Source organism: Dendroctonus ponderosae, unplaced genomic scaffold (assembly GCF_020466585.1).
Source record: "Dendroctonus ponderosae isolate FM_Combo_2020 unplaced genomic scaffold, Dpon_F_20191213v2 Dpon_F_20191213_11, whole genome shotgun sequence".
NCBI lineage: Eukaryota > Metazoa > Arthropoda > Insecta > Coleoptera > Curculionidae > Dendroctonus > Dendroctonus ponderosae.
Window position 1 is genome coordinate 4230961 of NW_026017213.1, and position 24260 is coordinate 4255220.

Consider the following 24260-nt stretch of genomic DNA (forward strand, 5'->3'; position numbering starts at 1 on the left):
AAAGCTGGATCCGCCCCTGGTAGGACTGGTCATTATCATAACTTTCGGGGGCGCTTTTTTCCAACCCCCGCCGCCAGAAGAAAAACCTTCACAGCCCTCTTTATTGACACACATCAGGCCGCATCAAATGTGCCCTTAAACCGGCGCTAGGGTGACTCTGTTGTCTGATATCGATTTTTTTTTGTTTCAGGTAAGCAATGGTTTCTTTCCTCTTTCGTGCCGAACATAAGGGTAAGTCCCACAAAATGTCTGCAAATGCAGTGGGGGGCTGGCTTTAATCGCGTCTAATTTTCCCGATGCAATTTCCTCGATGGGCCAGATGAAAAATCTGCTGCGTTTTATCCAGGCGAAGGAAATTTGTTTCATCGGGAAGACGGCGCTGAGAGTAAATAACGATCTAATCCACTAACAGGATATTTGTCTTATCAGAACCTTCCTCTCGAGCAATTTTTCGCGTCTCTCGACGTTCCGTGAGCATTTGATTGCGATTTTCCGGCCTCTTAACAGTGCATTTGAATGATAAAACCCTCCGGTGTCTACCGTTCTTGAATGTTTAAGTCGTTGCAAAAATTGAGTCTGTTTTGAGCCAACGATGGCTTTTAAATTGCATGCAAAGTGCAATATCACTTTCAGATCGACGAAAAACGCCGTTTGTTTTGCTGTTAAAGGCTAAAGAAGTGTCACTTCTGTAGCTTTGTTTGTTACCTGACCGAATTTTTGGCTATTAGAAAAGTTCGTGTGGAAGGTGAAAAAAATTATTTGGGTTTTTAGCCATTAACTTTTGTGGATTTATTGCCCTGTAGTTTGGCTGTTTCGACGAATTTCCTTTAACTTGAAATATCATTTGAAATGTGAAAACTTTCCTTTTCTTCAACTTGTTTGAAAATTTAAATTTGACAAAAAATTGAGCAGGTTTTGAGTTAAAAACCTGTGTTGGGTGCTAAATTCTAACATTGTCCGGATAAATCGCCTTGTAGTTTAGCTATTAAATTTTGGGAATCTTAAAACCTCATTTGAAAGCTGCAAACCTTCCTATTCTTCAGTTCTTTTAAAAATTAAAATGGGTGGAAAATTGGGCAATTTTCAGTTAAACAACATTGTTCGGATAAAACCGTTTAAGGGGATTTTCGGAATCTTAAAACCTCATTTGAATGGTGAAAACCTTCTTTTTCTTCAATTTATTTTAGCGTGTTAAATCGGTAACAAACTGAGCAGGTTTTGAGCTAAAAAGTGTTAAATTCTAAATCGCCGTATAATTTTGCTATTTAAGGAAATTTTCGTTATCTTAAAACGACATTTGAATGGTGGTACCATCATTTTCTTCAGGGTTTTTTTAAATTTATGTGCGTGAATTTGAGCAGTTTTTGGGATCAAAAGGGTTTTGCGCGGTAAATTCTAACATTCTCCCGATAAATGGCTCTGCAATTTGGCTATTTAAGTCAATTTTCGGAATCTTAAAAATCTCCCTATTCTTCAGTGCTTTGGAATTTTTCTCCTCGCTGCAGAATTGAGTTGGTTTTGAGTTAAAAAGTGTCTTGGGCGTTCAACTCTAACATTTACTTCTCAAATCGCGCTTAAGTTTTGCTATTTAGGAAATTTTTTGTTACCTTAAATACTTATTTGAAAGATGAAAACCGTCTCATTCTTCATTTATTTTCGAAATTAAAAATCGCTGTTAAATTGAGTTGGTTTTGAGGTTTAAATTTATTCACTTTCTGGACAAATCGTCTGTAATTTCGTTACTTTTGGGAATTTTGGCATCTGAAAAACGCATTTGAAAAATCAGAAGTTTCTCTTTCATGGATTTCTTGGAAAAAATTGCCCCTCTCTTGCTGAACGGTAAAACTTGGCGATAAATTGCGGTCTTTTGAGCCAATAACCGCCTAAAAAGCGAAAAATCCCCCCATCTTCAAACCCGATTTGTAAACTTAAGAATCTTCGCCCCTAGTCCAGTTTTCCACATCCAGAAAGGTTCTATAATGCAAACATTCAGCTATCGATCCTCGTATAAGTTGGGCAAGAACGGAACAAAGTTTCTAGTCGTTTCGTTGAAATTGACCGTAAACTTGTCGTTGCGATGAATTGAAATGTAAAATATGCCCACGTTTCAGTAGCAAGATCCGCATTAGTGTTAACATAAGCACAATCAATTATTGTTGAGTGCGACTTCATTATCCCACATGTGACAAGATGGTCATTTCAATCATCATTAGCGCCCGGCTCTTGCGTGCTGATATGGCGAATTTGAACCAAGTTGCCAGCTACCAATCCGTCCGGTTTTCCCGATTTAGGTCTGAGTGATTCGGACCCTTTTGGTTCACTAGATCGGCAGGTTGAATGAAAGAGGCCAACATAATTGATGTGTTTTATTGATATATCTACATAATACATGAAATGTACATTAAAAGTCTGTAAAATCTATACATGTCAGTCCCTTTGAGGTACTTAAACCCGATTCGCCGCGATTGGTACCCAACTAACTAAAGCGCCAGTACCTCCCGAAAGTATCCGATCTAGGCTTGGCTGGACAGCGAACTTGTTCGCATCAAATACGGAAAATCATATTACATATGCTCATGTATCACATATTATATACGTAGGATAGCTTATAGAAGGGAGGCTTTTCAAAACTTTTGTACTTTGAACTTAATTGGAATGGTTACAATAATATAGGTTAGTAGATATACAACGTTTTGATCACACCTCGTTTGATTAGCTGGACACGACGATATTTATACACGCGCTACACATCCGAATACTGAACACAAAATTCCTCGGTTTTTAGCAAAAATATATATTATACCGCGCCGCCACTATATGCAAAATATAGATTTCTTCATTGTTTTGTTTTTTCAACTACAGCGCATCAAAGGCGTCCAATCCACCTTCTAACATACAATACAACCTAACTATAATGAAACAAATAAAATTAAATAACAACAAACAATGTGGTAAATCAAAAGCACCTCTTAAGTTCCCGGGAACGGTCTAGATAAGCCTACAGACTAAGGACGAAGACAGTAGTAGTAATTAATCATAATATTAATAAACAGCAAAAAGTCCAAATGCCGGCACAACAGTCGCCCCCTATTTACACAGTCTATTTACAACGCACTAAACTAAACAGACCAGTTATACAGAGCGATTCAATACGCTTCTTCATATACAGGGTGATTCCTTCCGAATGGGAAAGCGGAAAACTGGAGATACTACACGCCAAATATGGGTGGCCACTGGTGCAAACCCATATTTGAGGTATGCTAGCTCCAGTTTCCGGATTTCCCACTTTGAATGCAGTACATTACGGTGTTTCCTGTGGAAATTCAGGAGTATTTCATTGCAGATTTTAAGGTGAATTATTGAACGGGAAACTTAGGTGTCTGTCCTGGGCCACCCTATATATTTTTCCCAATTACGCCCCTTGTATGTAACTTAAAGTATAATCTAAAAAGTAAATTATCCCAATGGGAGGACCCGCGTTCGAAGCCCCGCCCACTTTAACTGAAGGGAGGCGTGATCTGCACGCAACAATCACTCTGTATGAAAAACTGCCAACTAAAAGTCTAAAACAAGCTGCCCGGTTTCTGGGAAAACTGCGAAACTTATGTGAGCCTGAGCACTATGGGAATGCAGGCCAGTGTCGTGGCTAATAGTGGGGGTAAAGTGGTGGCGCTGGACGCTGCAGCGTCCGGCTTCTTGGCCAATGAGGACGCGATTCTTACCTCGTTCTCTTGTTCTTTGGGGTTGGCCGCATGCAGCTCTTCCTGCTTCCGTCGCAGCACCACCTCAGGGGCCGCCATGGGCGTGGCTTCTTGCGTGGTGGTCGATTTGCTGGTGGTGGTTGTGGTGGTGGTCGTGGTGGTGGTAGTGGTGGTTGTAGTTGGTACGTAGCTGTTGTTATGGAGGAAATAGACTGGGCTGAAGTCGAACGCGACGTCCACCATTTTGTTCTCCCTTTGGATGTCCTCGATGGTAAAGTCCAACCGCTCGCCGTCCTTGTAGATCGCTACAACTGTTGCGGTGTAGGGGACTTCGGTCTCCGTGTAGTTCCCCACTAGGCTGATGTTGACTGCTGTGCCTTCATCCAGGTATTTCTCCACGGGAAGCGTTTCCACTTTGTCCTCCGGCGTGGGCAGCGCCCATGTTCCATTGAGTCGTTTTCCATTGGGGAGCACCACTGTGAAGGGCAGCCCAGTGAGCATTCCATGCCCTTTCCCCCAGCTAAGGAAGTAGGTGTAGTTGTAGGTCATCACGCTTTCCACTCGCTGAATGCCCGATTCGTCGTTCTTCAGAATAGTCTGCGCCAATGTCAGCCTCTTCTTCGGAAAGCGCCTGCCAGTGCGCTTGAGCTTGATCTGCCGAAACTCGTAGGCAATCGGCTCAGTTTCCACCAGGATCTCGCCCTCTTCGAAGGTGATTTCGTTGTTGTTCTCGTCCACCAGATGGTACATCCCGAGGTTCTCAGACGGGTTGAATGTGCCCACGTAGTGGCTCAAAGCGCCCCCTTCTACGGGTTTTCTCGCCACAAATGTCTTGAGTAGGTTCTCGCCGCTGGTCACGGCGCCTTGCGGGATATTCGTGTACTTGCTCTTGCCCACCCAGCTCAGCCTGGCGCTGTGATCAATGTTGATCAGCACCTCGAAATGGCGATAATCCTCCACTTTCTTGTAGAGCGAAGTGGTGCACACTTGGTTGCGGGAGCGCAACTGCCCAGTTACCCAAACTCCAGTTACTCGGGCGCGGCAAATGTAGACGGGTTCCTGTTGTTTAGCGATGTCGTTCTCCTCTCCGGTAAGGGCGGGCTCGTTCGAACCTGGAATTAAATACGCTGGATGGGTTCAGGTTGGGCTAATTGAGTTTGAGTGACTTACCGTCGACGGTTTGGTAAGCCGCGATCACCGCGTACTTGAGTATGGAGGAGTCCCGGCCGTCGGTGGACACCCATTGCAACGTGGAGGAGGTGACCGTTTGCTCCAAGTTGTAGGAAATTATGTGGACTGGATCGCTGGTGGCCAGCGCAATGGCGCCCAACAGCAGCAGCAGCTTTAACATTGCTGGTCTGCAAAAGGAAATCGGAATTGTTGAATTCAGATTGACGCGCTAGCCCACAGTCGATTCATCCTTGTCTATCTCGCACGTTTTTCAATCTCTTGTCGCTTCATAGGGGCAAGCAGTTGGACACCAATCAATTAAAATAAAAAGCTTTATTTTATTGCCCTGTAGTTTGGCTGTTCAGACGAATTTCCTTTAACTTGAAATATCATTTGAAATGTGAAAACTTTCCTTTTCTTCAASTTGTTTGAAAATTTAAATTKGACGAAAAATTGKGCAGGTTTTGAGATAAAAACCTGTGTTGGGTGCTAARTTCTAACGTTTTCCGGATAAATTGCCSTCTRGTTTRGCTATTTAAGGAAATTTTGGGAATCTTAAAACCTCATTTGAAAGCTGCAAACCTTCCTATTCTTCAGTTCTTTTGAAAATTAAAATGGGTGGAAAATTGGGCAATTTTCAGTTAAACAAGATCATTGTTCGGATAAAACTGTTGTAAGGGGATTTTCGGAATATTAAAACCTGATTTGAATGGTGAAAACTCTCTTTTTCTTCAATTTATTTTAGCATTTTAAATCGGTGACAAACTGAGCAGGTTTTGAGCTAAAAAGTGTTAAATTCTAACATTGCGCGGATAAATCGCCGTATAGTTTGGCTATTTAATGGAAATTTTCGTTATCTTAAAACGACATTTGAATGGTGGTACCTTCATTTTCTTCAGCGTTTTTGAAAATTTATGTGCGGGAATTTGAGCAGTTTTTGGGATCAAAAGGGTATTGCGCGGTAAATTCTAACATTCTCCCGATAAGTGGCTCGGCAATTTGGCTATTTAAGTCAATTTTTGGTTTTGTTGACCAKTTTTGGTTTTGAWTTTTGGTTKTTKKTTTGGATTGTTTTTYWRSATTGTWTYTCTTGTCGCTTCATAGGGGCAAACAGTTKGACACCAATCAATTAAAATAARAAGCTTGGSGTTTTAGTTGATATACTGGGCGTTAAGGTSTTGTGTACTGTTAGATGGGCTGTGAAAGCTATAAATTTATCTTGACATTTTTCGCGTAAAAGACCTCCAGATCGTCAGTATTTTTAAGTGAAACTYGCGCACTTGAAGATTTTCCTTGCGGTAGTGAACGTTTGCATTCTGGAAGTGAGCAAGTTTCATTGAAATTGCACTGAATGTTGATTTTTTGCTGCTCTTTAAGCGCGGGTCTAACAAATGTTGTTTTAGAGAAAAAGCGCGCTCTCCTTAAAACATTCAGAGCGATGGGAGGCGAATTTTACAAAATTGTTTTTAACTTTTGCTCTCTGGTCGGTTTCGGTTTTGAGAAAATCTCAATGGGTTTCGGGGAAAAACAGGAGCAACTTATTTTCGGGCCAAGAGGGTGGCCAAAGTTCAAAATCAATAACCCTGTAAAAGTTATACACTGCGCGCTCTCGGCCCCCAATCTCTAAAACGGTTTAACGTAGGTATAAAAAAAATTTGAAACAAAAGCTGTAGATAATTTAATTCGCTACAATATTCATAATGAATTCAAATACCGTAAAACTTGCAGGAAACTCAATATTTGCAAAAAATGCGCAAGAAGACGTTTTTTTGACTTTTGAACTTAGTCGTCTACAGTCGCGTCCACACGATCATAAGTAGACGTTGTTTGTTTGAGCCAAGTTTTACGATGTTCAGATAAAGATTTATACGAGTTTACAGCTTGCTATCTTGGATTCCGAGGTGAAACACTGATTTGACCGGACTAGTTGCGTTTTACGTTTGAAGCTTTGAAGAGCACACTTTGAGAATTAACCACAAATAGCTGGTTTGGTTGGTTAAGTTCCCCTGTATGTGTGTGAGTAAGCACAGTTATTAACAGAAACATTATTTTATAGCGTTTTAAGAAAAAAAACGAGTTGGGTTTAATATTATAATAATATGACATACACCAGATTTCTTCAACACGTTGCATTCAGCTGCACATGTACCCGTAAATGTTGCTTGATGATGCAATACGTGATTGAAAGCAAACCCCGAGCTCGATTATATTATTATTTAAGTGGTTTGATTGATAACAAGTGACCCCATGTCGGCTAGCGCGCTCTTCGAAAATGCCCATGATTATTATCTCAGCCGCTCATAAAATTAGAAATAACGGTAAATGAATAGCGGGCCGATGGATCATCGTAAATAATCCACGAACCACGAAAAATCCATGTGGGCGGAGCACAAACACGTCCTGTCCCGTTCCGTTCCGGTCAGTTTTGGTTTATTTTATTGTCTGTGCTTCAACCAAGTCCATTGTTGGCATCGGAATTGTGGTTTTCGGGCAGAAGCTAGTTCTTCTATTACACCTCACAAATCCTTTTTTTCGGACTGTCCTACGCTGGCCACATTTTCGCATGAATGAGGAAAAATGAGTCCACTACAGACCAAAGTATGCCAGTAGGTCCAGCAATTGTTCCCTAGACCAAAGGTGTTCTTTTGACATTTGCGACTGTATATTGGAACCATTCACACGCAACTAACGGTTCCAGCTGGTTCCAGCCGATTGGCCACGAAATGATCAATTGCTGGAGGTGGCCAGAAAAAAAGTAGCGTCTTTCTACATGGCCAAGTGCGAGCCATCTCAGCTCTCATATGCTTCTTGAATGTAAAGGGGCCCAGTGGGCGATGTCTCGGCTTAATCGAATTAAATTCTAATTGAGCCTGGTGCCCTTCAAGCACTTATCAGAACAGGTCATCTCTTTACAGCCAATTAACCACATCTGGAGGTTGCATTCCATGTGTTTTGTGCATTAGTTGCAACTGTTGGCAAACAACGTAAAAATCCAGAGGATGAAAGCTTGGAACTTTTGGAGGACATTTGGCCGGTGGGTTCATATCAACTGGTGGATTCACACGGGTTAGGGACATTTATCATTTTCCCAGCTGGGCTTGATTCGATTCAATGCTTGGCAGGTAAATTTCGTTTTTTGGGGGAACTGGCACCGGGGTTTCTTTGCATTTAAAGCTCTGGCAGATCGCCGATATACAGGCGCCAGATATTAAAAGAGGAAAACGATTACGCTAATAAGGAATTCCTGCAAGCCCAAGATCACCGCATACTTAATATATATCCGTTCCAATTTCTCTGCAACGATACGTGCAAATGTTTTTCGCCAAGGTTGAATGCATGATTGCAATGATGCAACTGCAAATTGCCCGTGAGTACGTTCCAGTTTCCCGTATTGATTATCTCCATTTGCAACGAGGCGGATAATTAAAACTGAACCTGCGGATTCTTCAGTTTTCCCTCATTATTAGCCGAGTGGTTGAACTCTGCAGCACCTGCAAACGCCGTAAACATGACCTTTAATTTCGGGCTTCACTGTCGCTTTTACGACCTTTAAAATTGCCCATGCAAGGCTCACATCATTTGCCGCAATATGCCACGAAATATGGTTGAGGCAACGGATAAACTAGCGCAATATCCGTTACAATTCGCTGAACCAGACGGGGTTTTGGTTCGAATTCTGCCGGCAAGTGAACCTTCTTGTTTGCTGTTGGATTATTGACCCAAACGATTGCAGGACGAGTAAATCCCCGGTTTATTAAGGAAAAATCCTGATGTTCCTCAAGTCGGTGTTTTGCATCAGTTTCTATTTTTTACAAGGCTGTCAAAAAGCCAAGATTGTAAAAGTTTCAATTTTATCCGAGAATCCGAAGGGTACTTGAAAAGCTTGCGAGTTTTCAGAGCAAATTTCTTGAGTAAAAAGCGCAAAATTAGGACATTTGTCTGGTCCAAAACCAGAACTTTGACTGGATCTTGTTTGATAGAAGCCTCTGATATGCACGCTTGAAACTTTTGATTTCATCAGACATTTCACCGACTACTTGAAATGTTTGCTCGTTTTCGAAGACGCTTTTTGGATATGTTCCTCGTCCAAAACCAAATCTTGCTTGATCGAAGCGTCTGGTCTGCGCAATAAAAAGGATTCAATTTAATCAAAGAGCACTGGAAATGTTGAAACGTAAAACAAGAGGATGTGTCCTGTTCTTTAATGGAAAAATTGTAAATTTCAATGAAGGAAATCTTGTCGAAAACCCCATAAAAGACTTGTTAGCCAAAGAACAGTCTACCTGGATTAGAGGACATTTTTGAAAGTTTCTGCTGTAGAACTCAGTGATATTTCCAAGCAATCAAGAGCGTACTTGAAACATTTCAAGTTCTTTGCGGACTTTTGCGCGACTTTTGCTTTTCAGCGACTTTTGCGAGCTTCTAAAAGGAGACTTCAACTGAAAATACTCCCGCTTAGAACTTTGCTTTACAGGGGCGTTCCGAAAAATGATGTTTTGCAACAACGCCTTAGGAGTAGTCGATAGATCACACCTGCGATTACTTTCGATAAAAGCAACATTTGCTTTAAAAACCCGGCCGAGATTGTTGGATATTTGAAATGGAGATTGGCCGGTCTGAACCGATAGAAAACCTGTTAAGTGACCAGGTTCTTACCGGCCGTAAATTTAGACGCGTTACGGTTACCGTGAATAATCGGCAATTGCCCACCAACTAACTGTACCAGTTGAAGAATAATAATGGAAAAAACAGCATTCCATCGTACTGTACGGTTACAGTTGGTGAAAAAATCGGGACAGTGCAGCATTTGGCAATAGCGCCTTTTCCAGCTGAACAATTGCCGGCAACAGGGGAAAATGAGCATTTTCAATAATTCCACTAATATAAAGGATTGTGTTTAGTGAAAGGCGAGAAACGAGTTGTAAAAATGCGCTTCACTGTGCACGTCTTCTATTTACACCATTACCGTTTTGCGGCCAATCGCGACTATATTAATTGATGGCAAATGCGGTAATTTGTTACCGGACAAGTTTACTGAAGGTTTTATCGGCCATTTAATTTTCCACACGTGAAACTTGTGTACTTTGTTGATAAACAACCAGGGTCAATTATGGCGCTATTGGTACCCATTTAGAGCCAATTAGCGCCTACTAATCAAACTTTCATTGGAATCTGTGCTGGATTTTTTTCAAATGCGCATCAATCAATCAATGGCCCTAATTTCTTCCAGTTTTTCCTAGAAAACTAAGCTTTTTCGCGCGACATTTCGCTGCTAATTAATTGGCTAGAGAAGAGCAAACATTGGCTCCCATCCGGCAACACCCAGTAGAATAAACTCTTCCCTGCCTTGAATGCTCATCAATCAACATTGGCGATTTCTTCTAATTAAGATGACGTGGAAACCGGCTCCAATCTGCATGTGTCGAGTTAATTTACCGCGCAAATAATCGATTGGGTCTAAATCTGGCCATATGAGTGGTTCGGGTGATAATTTCCATTTTCTAATGCCTGGTCAACTCAAGGGGTTTCTCCACTCGAAAAAATCTGGATTGAATTAAAAACCGACAGCTAAAGTTGATTTAGTAAAAATCGCTTCAGCAGTTAATTACGCCGATAAAGTTGCACATATCGAAGGCCTGCAGGAGGGGCCACGTGTGTTTACGTACAGTTGCAACCACTGTGAAGGGGGTTGGCATGGCAACTGGCTTTCAACCCCCCCAAAAACCGCCCTCCGGCACTGTATACAGGGTGTCCATGCAATATTCTGCTCTCTTCACTTTGTCGGCTATTTCGGCTCATTCAAATCCCACTCACACACTCACAGAAGATTAATTTGCCGGGTAAGATTATCATTCGCGCAGCACGTATGCTAATTAGGATGGTACTACAAGAACGGTGTGGGCGTGATTGTGGTACTAAAACGTTCTGTGATTGTATCATCGGTTTCAGCTGAATGAGTTCCGGTTGTATTTTTTTTGTTCATTTTCCTTATGCGAAGTTTCAGCCAGAGAACATACAGTCTTCTGCACAAGCAAAAGTTAGTAATTTAAATATTTTGTGCTCCACTGATGGCCCGAAAATGCTTGAAATGTTGCCATTGTTTCGGTCAGAAGACGCATATGACAATAACGGTGTGATTCTGCCAAGAAAAATGGCTCATAAAATGTTATTTATTGCAAGTGCGTCATTCACTGCTTTATCAAGTTTTGGACCCTTGAAAGTATTTTTGTGAAAACAGGGTAGTACGGTATGCAGACCAAATGTTGGTTTTGGAGCTGCGGAATCTCCAAAAGAAAGCGCGATTTTACTTGAATTTTGCTCTGAAAACTTGTAAATAGTTCAAGTAATATTTCGGTTCTCTGACGAAATAGAAACTTTTTCAAGGTGCAGATCAAAGCATTTAATCAAACAAGATCAAGACAAAATGTGGTTTTGGACTAGAAAATGCCCAGAAGCGCATTTTTGACTTAAAATTTGTTTTGAAAACCAGCAGACATTTCAAGTACTCTGAAGTATATGATAAAATTGAAAACTTCAATCAAATCAAACAATATCCAGACACAATTTTGGTTTCGAATCCAAAAAATATAACATTTTTGTGCTTTTTTCTCGAAATTTGCTCTTAAAACTATATTAAATATTCCAAGTACTATTTTGAATCGCTGATAAAATTCAAAATTTGGAAACGTGCACATCAGAGGCTTCTTTCAAACACGATCCAGTTAAAAAATTTGGCTTCGAATCAGGACAATGTCTAAATTTTGCGATCTTTTACTTGAAATTTGCTCTAAAAACTCGAAAACATTCCAAGTACCATTTTGAATTTCTGATGAGATGAAATTGAAACTTTTCCAAGATGTAGATTAGACGCCACTATCAAACAAGATCCAGATCAAAATTTGATTTTGAAGCAGCTAAATGCCCAGAAAAGTGCATTTTTACTTGAAACTTGCTTTGGAAACTCGCAAACATTTCAAGTACATTTTGGATCGTCGGCTAAAATTGAACCTATGCAGGCCAGAAGAAGTAAATGTATAAAAAACGCTTTTTTAACGTGAAATTTGTATAGTACTTTTGAAATTCTGCTATTAAATTGAAACTTTTCCAATGTGTAATTCAATAGAACCAAACCAGCAAAATCCTGCAATATTTCCCTATTCCTGAGCAGACATTTTCCAAAAATCCCTCCTTTGAGGGGAATTTTCCTTAAGAAACAGTGATTTTCTGATTGTGTTTAGAATTGTCCAAATGCGCCAATAGCAATTTTTTTCAAAAAGCAAAAATTCTGTTAATTGTGTCCTCAGTCAGGAACCTCTAAATGGCTCCAAGCTGCTTGAAATATCTAATTTGCCCAGTTTACTGGGCATTAACACTTAATAAACCCGAGTGCTGGACGGTTTTAACGAAACTTAATATGGCCTTTAAATGCTGAACAAATAGATTTATTGTTCCGTAGGTGCGATATTATGCAGCTGTGGGTTGTTTTGTGAAAGAATCGACTCGAAGATCGGGTCGAGATTCTGGTTTTTAATCAACTTTGACTGAACTAGGTAGATCGACTGCCACCTCACTTTGGACACATTATTCTTGTATACGTCTGGAGGAAATCTTCAACAAAAACATTGAAGTGTTAAGTCGTTTCGGCACCTTCAAAGCAACGTTATGGTTGATTTCATGCGCGTAAACACCACTTTTTCCAGCCTTGTTTAGTATATTAATGAACTTGACGAGCGATAATTTTAATTGCGTCGCTTGGAGGGCACCAGATTAGTGGGCAAATGGATTTTCGGTCAAGGTTTGCTTTAACTAAAGGAAATGAGGACCCTTTGAATTCAACGGGGAGAATCGGGGAGCTTTTATTTCGATTGGATTTTTCCCGAAGCCTGGGGGGCATTTTTGCGGTGGAAACAGCCGGCAACTTTTCTCATTATCGTCAAACTTGCCCTCAAATTTTCATTAGTTAGTACAAGGGCCATAAGACGGTGCCGCAAGATGTTGAGAGTCTTTTCCCGTTCAATTGGGCGATATTTTTACATGATTCTCCCAGCTGAGTGGGCTTGCTTTTAACGCCCATTGCTTCAACGCTATTTCGGTCCTCATTGTCCAAAGATTGTAGCCATGACTGTGAAAATAACACGATGAAATCGATGAGGAACTTGGCCCGTTTCTAGATCAATAATCCGGTGGGCGGTCAGGAAACTTGATTCGATTAAAGGCCCTTTGGAACTCGCGTTTTTCCATCCACCATTGCTGGCATGTGGAGTGGAAAACGCAATTTTAGCTGTTTCTGCCAGTTTATGCCAGCGAATTGCCTGCAGGTGTTTGCAGCTAAACGGTTTCCGGTCTCCCCCATTTTCGGAAAGTTTGCTATTCCGTAAACCTGGTTTATTTATGTGAGGGGGCGCAGCTCGGTAACCTTATTCTGTTTTAAAGATTTCATGATGGGGGGGCGAACGAGGGCACATCTAACAGAGTGACTCGACGGTTCAATTTGAGCGCATTTTCAACCGAATCGAGCTGGAAAAGTTTGATCTTTTACAAGTGTCTGAATCTCGCCATATCTGCAGCCATTAATCTTCTGGAAGGCAACACAATGGATTCTGCATGTCAATCATGCATTGTCCGTTTTTTTATGGTCGGCCGAACCGATGTAGTAATAGAAAAGCGTGATCAGCACGGGTTTGCGAATAACGCACATACAAAAGAACGTGGTCACAGCGACAAGTAACAGCGTTCTTGAAGAATCCATAGCTGGAAGACAGAATGGTATAGAAATATGCGCGTTCCACTGGTCAAAAGACAAACTTCGACTGTGTAACGTGAGGAAATCTGGCTGCAATCGGCGTTTGACCAAGATTTTTACAAATTTTTCAGTTCAGGACATCGAAAAATTGTCAGTAAGTAACCGTGTTGTTTAATTACGTTACATTAGCCGAAACACTTCGGCTGTATAAAGAGGGAAAGTTCGGCCGTGATCGGAAGTGTTCCTAGTTTTTGAGGAATGTCAAGACATCTTGAAAATGGCAAATTTTGGAGTTAATTTTATATTCGAAAGACACATTTTGAGTGTATAAAAAGAGGAAACGCGCTGGCAGTTGGCATTTTCTACTTCTTGGCGAATTTTGAAGTTTAAAACATCTAAAAAATACGCGCTCGCCATTTTTGCAAAGCAAACTTTGACTGTATAAAGAGAGGGATTGTGGTTGGCATCGGCATTTTTTGACGAATTTTTGGGTTAGTACATACTTATTCATGGCTTGAATATTCAGAAGCACAAACATGTGCTCTTTACACTATTGGAAAGACAACATCCGAATGTATAAAGAGAGGAAACGTGGTCAGGGTGGGCATTTCCTTGATTTTTTAACATATTTTGACGTGCAAGATGTGCGATTTTATATTCGAAAAACAAATTTTGAGTGTATAAAGGGAGCAAACGTGGTTTCGGTTCGCGTTGTTCCAATTTCTTGACGAATTTTGTTCGTCAGAAGTTCAAAACATCTTAAAAAATATGCGCGTTGCCATTTTCAAAAGACAAACTTTGACTGTATAAAGAGAGGGATTATGGTTGAAATGGGCATATTTGACGATTATTCTTTTTCGTTCGAAAGATCTTAAAAAGGCGCCAAGTAACAGTGTTTTCAAATAATTCATTACTTGAAGGTTGAAAGCACAAAAATATACACTCATAGAATATACGCGTTCAGATGTTTGAAAGAGAAATTTCGAGTGTATAATGAGAGGAAATGCGGTCGCAATCGGATTTTGCCCCATTTATTGACGAATTTTGCAGTTCAAAATATAGCTAAAACAACAGTAACAGGAATTGAAGGCAAATCATACTCGAAAGGCAGAAAGTCGCAAAGATATGCGCGATGCACTGTGCGAAATGCAACATTCCAATGTATAGAGAGGAAACGTGGTCGTGGTTGGATTTTTTTCCATTTTTTGACGAATTTTGAGGTTCAAGACATCTCAAAAATATACGCGTTGCCATGTTCGAAAGAGTAATCTCGACTGTATAAAAAGAGTAATCGTCGACAAAATCGGCATTTTCTCCATTTGTTCTCAAATTTATAAGTGAAGGCAGAAACTCGCAAAAATTTGGACGTTCCGATATTCGAAAGACAAACTTTGACTGTATAAAAAGAGGAAAACTGGTTGCGACCGACAATCTGTGACAGAATTAAGCCGTGTTTTTGAAACAATGAGAATCTTGAAGACAAAAATCCTCAGAAATATGCGGGCTGCTCTAATCCGAAGTCAACATTTGTTTGCATAGAGAGGAAATTCCGTCTAGAGCTATATTTTTTCACCTTTTATCTAGGCATTTCTCCTGGTCATTTTCCTCATTTCTTAAGGAATTTTGGGGTAAATTTTACAATCGAAAGACACATTTTAAGTGTATAAAAAGAGGAACCGCGATGACAGTTGGCATTTTCTCTATTTCCTGGCGAATTTTGAAGTTTAAAACATCTTAAAAATACGCCCGTTACCATTTTCGCAAGCAAACTTTGACTGTATAAAGAGAGGCATTGTGGTTGGCATCGGCATTTTTTTGGCGAATTTTTGGGTTGGTTTGTGTTCCTATATAATAATTCATGGCTAGAAGATCGAGAAGCACAAACATGTGCTCTTTACACTATTGGAAAGACAACATCCGAATGTATAAAGAGACGAAACGTGGTCAGGGTGGGCATTTCCTTGATTTTTTAACATATTTTGACGTGCAAGATGTCTTGAAGACAGAAAGCCACATAAATATGCGGGTTGCTCTAATCCGAAGTCAACATCCGACTGTATAAAGAGGAAGTCTTTGCTAGGTGAAAGCTGGAACGAGGATATTCGGATATTCATGCCGCCTAACGGCACTTCCATCTCAAACCTTGTTAAAGTGACTTTTTGAAAAACACGCTCTTTGCCGATGCACCAGCAAAGGCCCATTATCAAAACCCATTACGGCCGGGAGATGGGTTATTAAAACTCATAGAAGCGAACTCATTAAAAATCCTGCAAGGGGGCGGCGAGCTGCAATTAACTTCCCAAACCCTTCCGTGCTTTTACACTAAATTAACTGTGGATGCCGCCGAAGTGCAGCAGGTTGCACTGATCAAGCAAACAGTGGCGTAACTTGATCATTTTGTCTCCCCGAAAAAAAACACTTGCAGTGCTCAGATGGAACCCACTCGATTATTAGCATCAACAGATGTTGCAGTTGAAGAGCTTTCGGCTACTGCTGCAAGTGCATGTGGGTTTGGTGACACAAAGTAATCTCCTCAAGAGCACTTTGCATTGTTCAATCGTAGAGCCCGAAAGTGACCAAAAAACTCGGCTCTTTCCAGCTGCCGACTGTTTCTAAGGGGCTTAAATCCCGTTCATTGACCCTCGGTGCAAAGGATTTTTTCCCGAGCAAGCATTTATGAAATATGAAACCCCATAACTGGACGTTATTGTTGTTAACACGCTCGAGTAAATCCCTGGAAGGGTTCACAAAGGGTCAGCTGGTTGCTCGAAATCTCTGGCTGTTGCGACAGGAAAACCAGCCCATGGATGGATGGATGAAGCAGTTCACCTTCAAAACCACCGAAATGAAGAAGAAAGGTCACGACCACATACCTGCACACGTCCGACTGCTCGGTTCCTCGACAATGAGTGGGTGCCGTTCCTTTCGTTCTCAAACCCTTCATCTTCTTCTTCGTAAAAAACGCGGCTGTTCCGCGAAGAAATCAGCGTCACAGATAATCGCAAAGAAGGCCGTACCGCTATAAATACTACATGAATGGATGCAGTTCATTACACAATGAAATCTCCACAAGTTCTTTGCCTAGATAAGTACGGGGGTACCGCTTAATCAACTTGTTGCGATTGGTCAGGGCTTCGCGGTTTTCCGAAAAATAAAACGAGGACAGTTATTAGTCAACATCTTCGTTTATCTGCTTCTTTTGCTTCATCTCTTGCTGATTTTGGTGTCGTCAAGCCTGCTTCCACTTCAAAAGTCTTCATTTGCTGGTGCTTCCCCAATTTTCTCTCTTTTAGTTCGCAACCGCTGTCTGTGTGTTTGGTGGAGAAACATCGCCATGAATCAGCTGGCATTTTTGCATTGATTGGAGTCTCAATCGCTTTCCACTATAAAAATGATTAATGTGTTCGGATAATTTTTTCGCGCTTGTCGCCTCAACACAAAGAACCGATAACCTCGTCGGCCTTTTACGACTCACTCGAATATTTGCTTTAGCCATTTTATTGACTCCGAGTATTGTTTCACGCAAAACACTCTAAACACACAAAATCCAGGCCAAGGAATGCATAATCGATGGCTTTGCGTAGAAAAGTTCTATATAGTTGTCCCGGATTAAGGTTTTCAATGCTTTTTCATTGGGCATTTTGCCTCAAAATTTGTGTCTTTTTTCACACTTTGCTTTGCCATTTTTAGCGCTTTACAGATATATGAATCTCAAATAGAAGACGAGGAAATTCTGTGTTAAAAACATTGAGGCAAAATCCCAAGAAAAATTTAATTCACTACTAGTCACTTTTCGAAAATAATCCGGACAAACAGATCAAGCAAAGAAGTGCATTGTTTGCAAGTGCCGATCGAGACCCCGAAGGGATTGGCTGGAGTTTAATCAACCCGACGGTATGATGATTCACTGTGTACCTTAGGCAGGTCTTGTTTGTCTTGAGCTTAGATAACGATCCTATGGGAAATTTTCCATGTGCAATCGATGCATCCAGCGACTGAATTTAACTGGGGCTTCGGATGGTATTTTGGCGCACCATCATTACCATACAATGCGTGCAAGATGATCGAAAAGATCGCGGAAAGTTTATTAAACTCTCCATCAAAGCGGTGAAGAGTGACTGGGTGGAATCTGAGATTGTTAAATGGGCGCATTGTTACAAAAAGCAGTGACTTTGGGGGCTTGGCTGTCAAAAGTATGCATAATTAAGTGCAGCATTTGCATTGTGGGATCGCGATGATAATGCCAAAGTGTCCAACATCTCCTCTCATTGCGGCACAGAAATTAATTCCTCAACCCAAGCTGCTTTATGGATTGGCCTCAATTTTCCCGAACACAATTCTCGCTTTATCTCGTCAAATAAACATTCTTTGGCTTTGTGGAGCAATGAAGGCTTCTAATGGCCACTCAACACGAACGCGGCTTTCGGGCGCCACAAAACAACACGTTTCGAATTGATTTATTTAGAGTTGCCGACCCAAAAGTTCAAAAATCTCCCTTTGAAAACCATTAAGACTCACTGGATACCGCTGATGGCTTCTGGTTCTCCAAAGGACCTCTGAGTGCTGCTCAGTAGTATCATAAAGCTTCGCGAACGTTGTTTTCGAGCATCAATGTTCTTAACTACTAATGCCAGTTCTTTAAAGGCTCTTTGAGTCAGGCTCAATAGTATGCCAGTGCTGGAAAGGGGCTTTGGGTGCGAAAGGTTCAGTTGCACATTAAAGCTGCAGGAAATGCGTCTATTTCATTTTAAGTTATTATCTGCTATCAGCGTTTTCTCAATAGTATCAGAAAATCTCGCAAATTGTTTTATTTGCGTTTAGAGTCCTGTACTTATATATCACTGTTCCCTAGGCTTTATTTGCGCCTTCTATTTATACTGGCTCAGAAAGGGTCTCCGAGTCATGCTCAGCAGTATATTAGTGCTTCAGAAAGGGGGTTTACTTGCATTTGGAGCACTAAAGCTGTCGAAGCATGCTCAATAGTATGTTAGAGCTTTTGAAAATGTTCTATTTGCGTTTGAAGCAAGTCAGTCAGCAGAGAATCCTTTGAATATTGAAACTTTTGAGCCTGTTAAGTTAAAATTAAGCTTCATGAAAGTCTCGTGATAATGACACCTCAATGCGTTTTTGAGCAGAAGAACTTCTAGTACTTTGCAAACATTTTTCTCATCTTGGTATCCTTCCAAACAGCTGCAGAGCATTTTGGGAAACTCTACTTGGAAACAATAATATTAGAGCCTCTAAAAGGCCATCTTCAACTGCCATGGGATTTTTTATGTAACCACTTGTGTTGCATTTACCTTTTGCCTTTCATGGCTTCAAAACGGGAAAATGCACCATTTTGCTTGAAAAAAACTGGGACAGATGTGCCAACAAACGCACACAGCAGCTGTTAGAGCTTTATCGGAGCGGGATCGGTTTTATAATGGCGATTTTCGTTAACAATCGCGGACGGTTTCATATCTTTTAGACCCAAACGGTGGCAAGAAAGCGTCCAACGACTATGATGGATTCGGCCCTAATACTTGCTGGTGACCCAGTTTCTTTCCATCGGTACCGCTGCTGGTAATAATCTAGATTATTTTATTTTAATGATGCTGAGGCATACAAAAAATTAATTGTTATTATCCGCCTATGTGTGTCCCAGACCGGACCACACCGTAATTAGAACCACTCTTTTCCTGTAGCCTGTTAAAGTATTGTTTCACTTGCGTGATTCGTACGATCTTTCTAAGGTACCACCGCAATGATTCACTCAATCTTGAATGGGAATTGAGTCAGATTTCTTGTTCACATTGTGCGATTAGTCATTAGTGCGCCGAGTTTAATGCTAAAGGAAGTTGTACACATTACGATAGTAAGAAATGAGTAAAACCGTAAAATAACCTTCCTTAATAATTGCAATGACATTTGCAATGATTTATTATATTGTTCTCCGGTGCCACGCCTTTTTCGGGAAATGAAATCGGATCGATGGTGCAGCCCAAATAATCATTATTCCCGGCATTCTTTCGCAAATTTTTCCGATCTCAAATGAGCAATCGCCATCGGAAGATTGATGCGAATTTTAAACGAAGCTTCATTGATATTCGGTTGCAGTCGTTAAGTAGTGGGTACGGCCATCATTTGTGGTGCTGAATGCAAACTAACCAGGCTGGCGCCTGGGAAATCGTTATTATTTGGATTGGTTGCTTCCATAAAAAAATCTGGTCGTCTCCTCACCTTTGGCCCGGCTGCTATTAAGCTGGTGTCGTCTGTGACATAAATGCTCGCTCACTTTGATGAGCTCAATTGGCGCTTTTAGAGTGATTTCAGGCGGCTCAAATGCACCTTTCTTATGGAAAAATGGCCTGGAAAGCAGACAGAATCTGCATACTGATTGTTTTTTTATTTGAGCAAGTTGCCATTTAGTTCATTATTCCTGGCATTTATTTGGGACGTTTGAAATTTGGAGTTAGGAACGCAGTCAAAAGGCGCCTCTTCACATATTCCACTGAAAATGTAGTATTTTTCTTCATTTAAAGTGGGACAAAAAAAATTTTTGGGCCTTATAAATGAAGAAAAGATCAGATTTTTCAATGGAAGATGTGAACAAGGTTGCGTTCCTATTTTGAAAGTTTTAAATGCCGTGTACATTTTTCGCCATTTTTGGTAATGTTTTTGCTTTTTCGAAGCCCACAAATTGCCCATTTTGATTTCTGCTGCGTTCCTATTTTGCCAATCATCAATTGATACAGATTATATTGATTTTGCAAATTCCAAGCGGGTTTTTGACCCTTTAAACTTGTGGAGAAACGTTTGACTATGGTTCTAATTTTTTTGGAAATTCGCTTAAAACGTGCGGTACCAAACTGCTGCTCTTCGGCTATGTTCTCAATTACTGCATGGTAAATTTGGCAAATTTAGAGTTTCAACGATTTCCACTCTTTAAAAAACTGTGTTCTTGATTTTCTAATTTAATCTTATTCGGATACGTTTTTTCTTTCAAATGCACGATTTTTACCACTAGAACTGTGAAAAAAATCAGCGACTGCATTGTTTTGCTCAAATACTAATCATCCTTTGACGGTTTGGTCTTTTGGAAGCACTCAAGTCTTCCATTTCTATATTATTTCAGTTTCTGCTGCGTTCCCAATTTCCAAATTATCAACTACTTGTTGTCGGCCTGCTTTTCCTCTGGAAGGCACAAACAATGCAAACTGCCTGCTTTCTGCTGTTTTTGTTTCGCCAAATTTTCAGGCAAATTATTGCATTTTTTTTCAAAGGCTTTGAAATTTAACGATTTTTGGCTTCAATTGTGTGATATAAGACCACTGCTTGCTGACTGTGTTCTCAATTTCCAGATTGTAAATCGGATTATTTGACAATTTTGGAGAAAAATATTGAGCTCTTGGAATCCCTAAATTCTTTAGACTAATTTGTTCTTTCCTTGGACTATTTTGTCCTTTTTCAGAAGTTTTGTCTCTTGGAAGCTCTCACGGTTTTTATTTGTATCTCGCGTTCGATTTCGACTGCGTTCCGAATTTCCAAATTATCACAAGCCTGCTGTGGAATCTTTCAAACCTAATACTGTAAATATGAAATGATCGATTCTTGGTCTTAATAGTGAGAATTCAAACCACTGCTTTTCATGTTTTTCCTCTTGACTGTGTTCTCAATTGCTTTACATTCTAAATAAGATGGTGGTTATTTGCCAATTTTAGAAGAAATTTTTGAGCAATTGTGTTTGGTTTGGACTGTGTTCCTGATTCTCCCAATTAGAAATCGAGGATTATTGAGAGTGCGACCGAGTCTTGCCTTCAAAGGGACGAAGTGGGCGATTTTTTTCGGACAATTTGGTTGCTTTCTTTGAGGTTTGTCAACTTTTAAGGATTCGTTAGGGGTTTTGTCTCTTGGACGCTCTCAAAACGTTCATTGCCATCCATCAAGCAGAAGAAATGAATCATTGTTGTATCTGTTGCGTTCCTTGTTTGCAAAGAAAGGAAAAATATCCAGAATAAAATGCAGGATTTTTTGTAATATTTTCTCTGACTGTGTTTTCAATTGCCAGATCGTGAATCACCGGATTTTGACATTGAGAAATATGGCAATTTTTGAGGGAACTTTGTCTTTTGTAACCCTTAATGCCCAAATTATCAACTGAAAAAATATCGAGAAAAAACTGTCTTGACTTCTGAAATTTTGTACGTTACTGAAATTATCAGGCAAATTACTGTATTTTTTCCAAGACGGTTTAAACAAGCCGTGCACTTGGGGCTGTTTTGTGCTTGCTGATAAACTCTTGCAATTTAAAGATTTTTGGGTTCAATAGAACCGTTGCTCTCTGACTGGCTTCTCAATTGCTAGATCGTAAATCACCGGATTATATAACAATTTTTGAGTAAAATGTTGAGCAAGTTTGTGTTTTGGAAGCCTTAAAATCCATACATCTATCAAGCAGAAGCGATACTCAAATCGTTATCACTTCTTCAAATTGCGGAGAAAAACACGCAAAATAAGCGTCCTTTTCGATCATCTGACTGCGTTCCTAATTTACCGCTTCTAAACAGCAGGTTCTGGTCGAATTTTAGCGTTGACTGGCTTGGGCTGCCAGTTGAACTCAATTAATTAATCAAACATTCAGACGAAACCTATGAAAACGCCATTTAGCATACTTGGGACATGAAAAAAAATCCCATCGCGCTTTTAACCATAAAGTTGCGGCTTGGACCAATTGTAGCAGGAATTCGAAGGCTTTGTTCGCGCTAATTGTCGCAATTAGACGCTGTGGTTCCATGTTAAGGCATAGAAAATCGACGAATTATTGTTTGTTGCTTCACGGGTTCTGGGAAAATTGGAAATCGACCGATAGACACGTAACGAAGCCATTGCGTAACATTTACGGGTCAAAAATCAAATCTTTTCAGGTAAAAGAATCCACGCTTCTTGGCCATTAAGGCTGGTATTCAAGCCCCAACTTTAGGGCTTGAATTGAGCGTGTTCCAGGGAGAATGGCGCTTCTGATGAGTTTCGTCTTTCGGGGAATTTTACTTCAAATATTTGCACTTTTGGCCTGGCTGGAATGTAACAGCAGCTAATCAGACGACTAAAGGTTATCCTGTTTTGCACATCGGCTTATTTACATATTTTCGACGGTTTGCCTTATCGTCGCTGGCAATAACGCTAAAATTCGGCAGTTAAAATGCAGGAATTCCAAGCCTCACCTCAACCACTCGGCTCTCAGAGCCAAACAAGTTTGTCTTCGAAAAATGTATTATTTATTCCTAACTTCGTGAATGAACACTGAACTGGTTTAGTGTGCAATTGTGCACAAGCCAGGATGTGGTGGGCGCAGCGCGAAAAATTGCCCTCAATGAGCAGTTTTCTGTCCAAAACCTACCTTGGACAGTGTGGGGGAACGTTTCCAGACTGGAATGATATCCAAAGCTGTGGCACAATAAGAACGATAAGCACAACACCAGAAGTCGCACAACCGGAATACGCGAACGTTGCTTAGAACTGCCGGGTCGCTATCGTTTGTCGTCGCAGCCAAAACAGAACAGCGTAGACGCGGCGGAAGAGTGGCGAACAGGAGGATTGAGAGCCCGCGCAAAATCCGCCGGCTCCGGAGCCCTCGAGTGGGCCGAGTGGGGCCCGAGACACGTCATCGCGGTCTTTGGGCGAATGCCATTCATGCGACCAGGCCTGCACCTAACAAATCACCCCCTTTTTCAATCTGTTTTTTGTTGCATTACATTTTTCCCTTCTGATTGAGCTGCAGATTTGCGTTTGGAGCAGTTTTGTAGAGAAGAGCGTCTTGTTTATGCCCTGAAAGTTTTGTTTTTGTGGCATATTGAACATTTTATTTTTGTCGCTTCATCAGGGCTTTTTTGTAGATTTTTCAAAATTTTTGTTGCGCTCCTCTGCAAGCTCTGAAAGTTTCGGTTTTGTCTCATCATCAGGAAAATTTTGAGAAGTTTTGTACTTCATTCCTGATGATTTTGGGAAAGATTTTGATTTGTTTGCGTTAGCATCGACTGTTTCTGTCTCGAAGATTGGCTGTTTGTGCCTTCATTAGGGATTTTTTGCACATTTTTCAAATTTTATCAAGTTTTTTGCTGCGCCCTTCTACAAGGGCTCTTTATAAATTATTTGCCTCTACTGATGCGGCTAAAGATCTCCATCCAAAAAATCGATTTGGGCATTTTTGGCACTTGGCATTTTCTACAGAATTGATTTTCAAAATTAATTCCTTCTATACTGAAAAAGCTGGAAGCGTGGGTTTATTGGCATTAAGTAGGGCAAAGTCGACTGTATGTGCGCTAAGAGTTAAATTTTTTCGGCATCGTTAGGGGATTTTTGAGAATTTTTCAAAAGTTTCTTGCTGCATGGATTATTTTCCTCCTGAGTTAGCTGGATACTTGCGGGTGGAGCAATTTTGTAGAGCAGAGCTCGTTGTGTATACCATGAAAGTTTCGATTTTGTGGCATCTTCAGGAAATTTTAGAGAAGTTTTCTAGTTCATCACAGATTTTAGGCCGGTTTTCTAGGTGACTATTTTGGGAAAAAGTTAGCTGATTGAAAGTTTTATTTTTGTCGCTTCATCAGGAATTTTTTGCGAATTTTTCAAAATGTATCAAGTTTTTTGTGCGCTTTTCAGCAAGCTCT

The 24260-nt window shown here is 40.6% G+C and overlaps 2 protein-coding genes across 3 annotated transcripts in view; one reads left to right on the plus strand and one right to left on the minus strand.

Moving 5' to 3' along the window:
- The window catches only part of LOC109534737 (mitoguardin), a gene marked incomplete in the record, with an annotated part of 47810 nt that overhangs the window by 13358 nt on the left and 10192 nt on the right, over positions 1 to 24260 (plus strand).
- Positions 2352 to 23196, minus strand: LOC109534735 (protein unzipped). Of its 2 annotated transcripts, none has more exons than XM_019900501.2 (3): positions 22994 to 23196; positions 4872 to 5059; positions 2352 to 4813 (listed from the first exon to the last, which is right to left on the minus strand). In XM_019900501.2, exons 2-3 carry the CDS (start codon positions 5050 to 5052, stop codon positions 3603 to 3605), a joined length of 1392 nt encoding a protein of 463 aa, XP_019756060.1. In that variant the 5' UTR covers positions 5053 to 5059; positions 22994 to 23196; the 3' UTR covers positions 2352 to 3602. The 2 variants fall into 2 exon arrangements, with proteins under 2 accessions (XP_019756060.1, XP_019756061.1); XM_019900502.2 differs by lacking the exon at positions 22994 to 23196 and adding an exon at positions 22818 to 22842.

Bases quoted from the DNA above. Each gene is read 5' to 3' on its own strand.
- LOC109534735 (XM_019900501.2), bottom strand. From the start codon at position 5,052: ATGTTAAAGCTGCTGCTGCTGTTGGGCGCCATTGCGCTGGCCACCAGC. The intron at 4,814-4,871 runs GTAAGTCACTCA...ATTTAATTCCAG, and splicing joins GGCTTACCAAACCGTCGACG to GTTCGAACGAGCCCGCCCTT.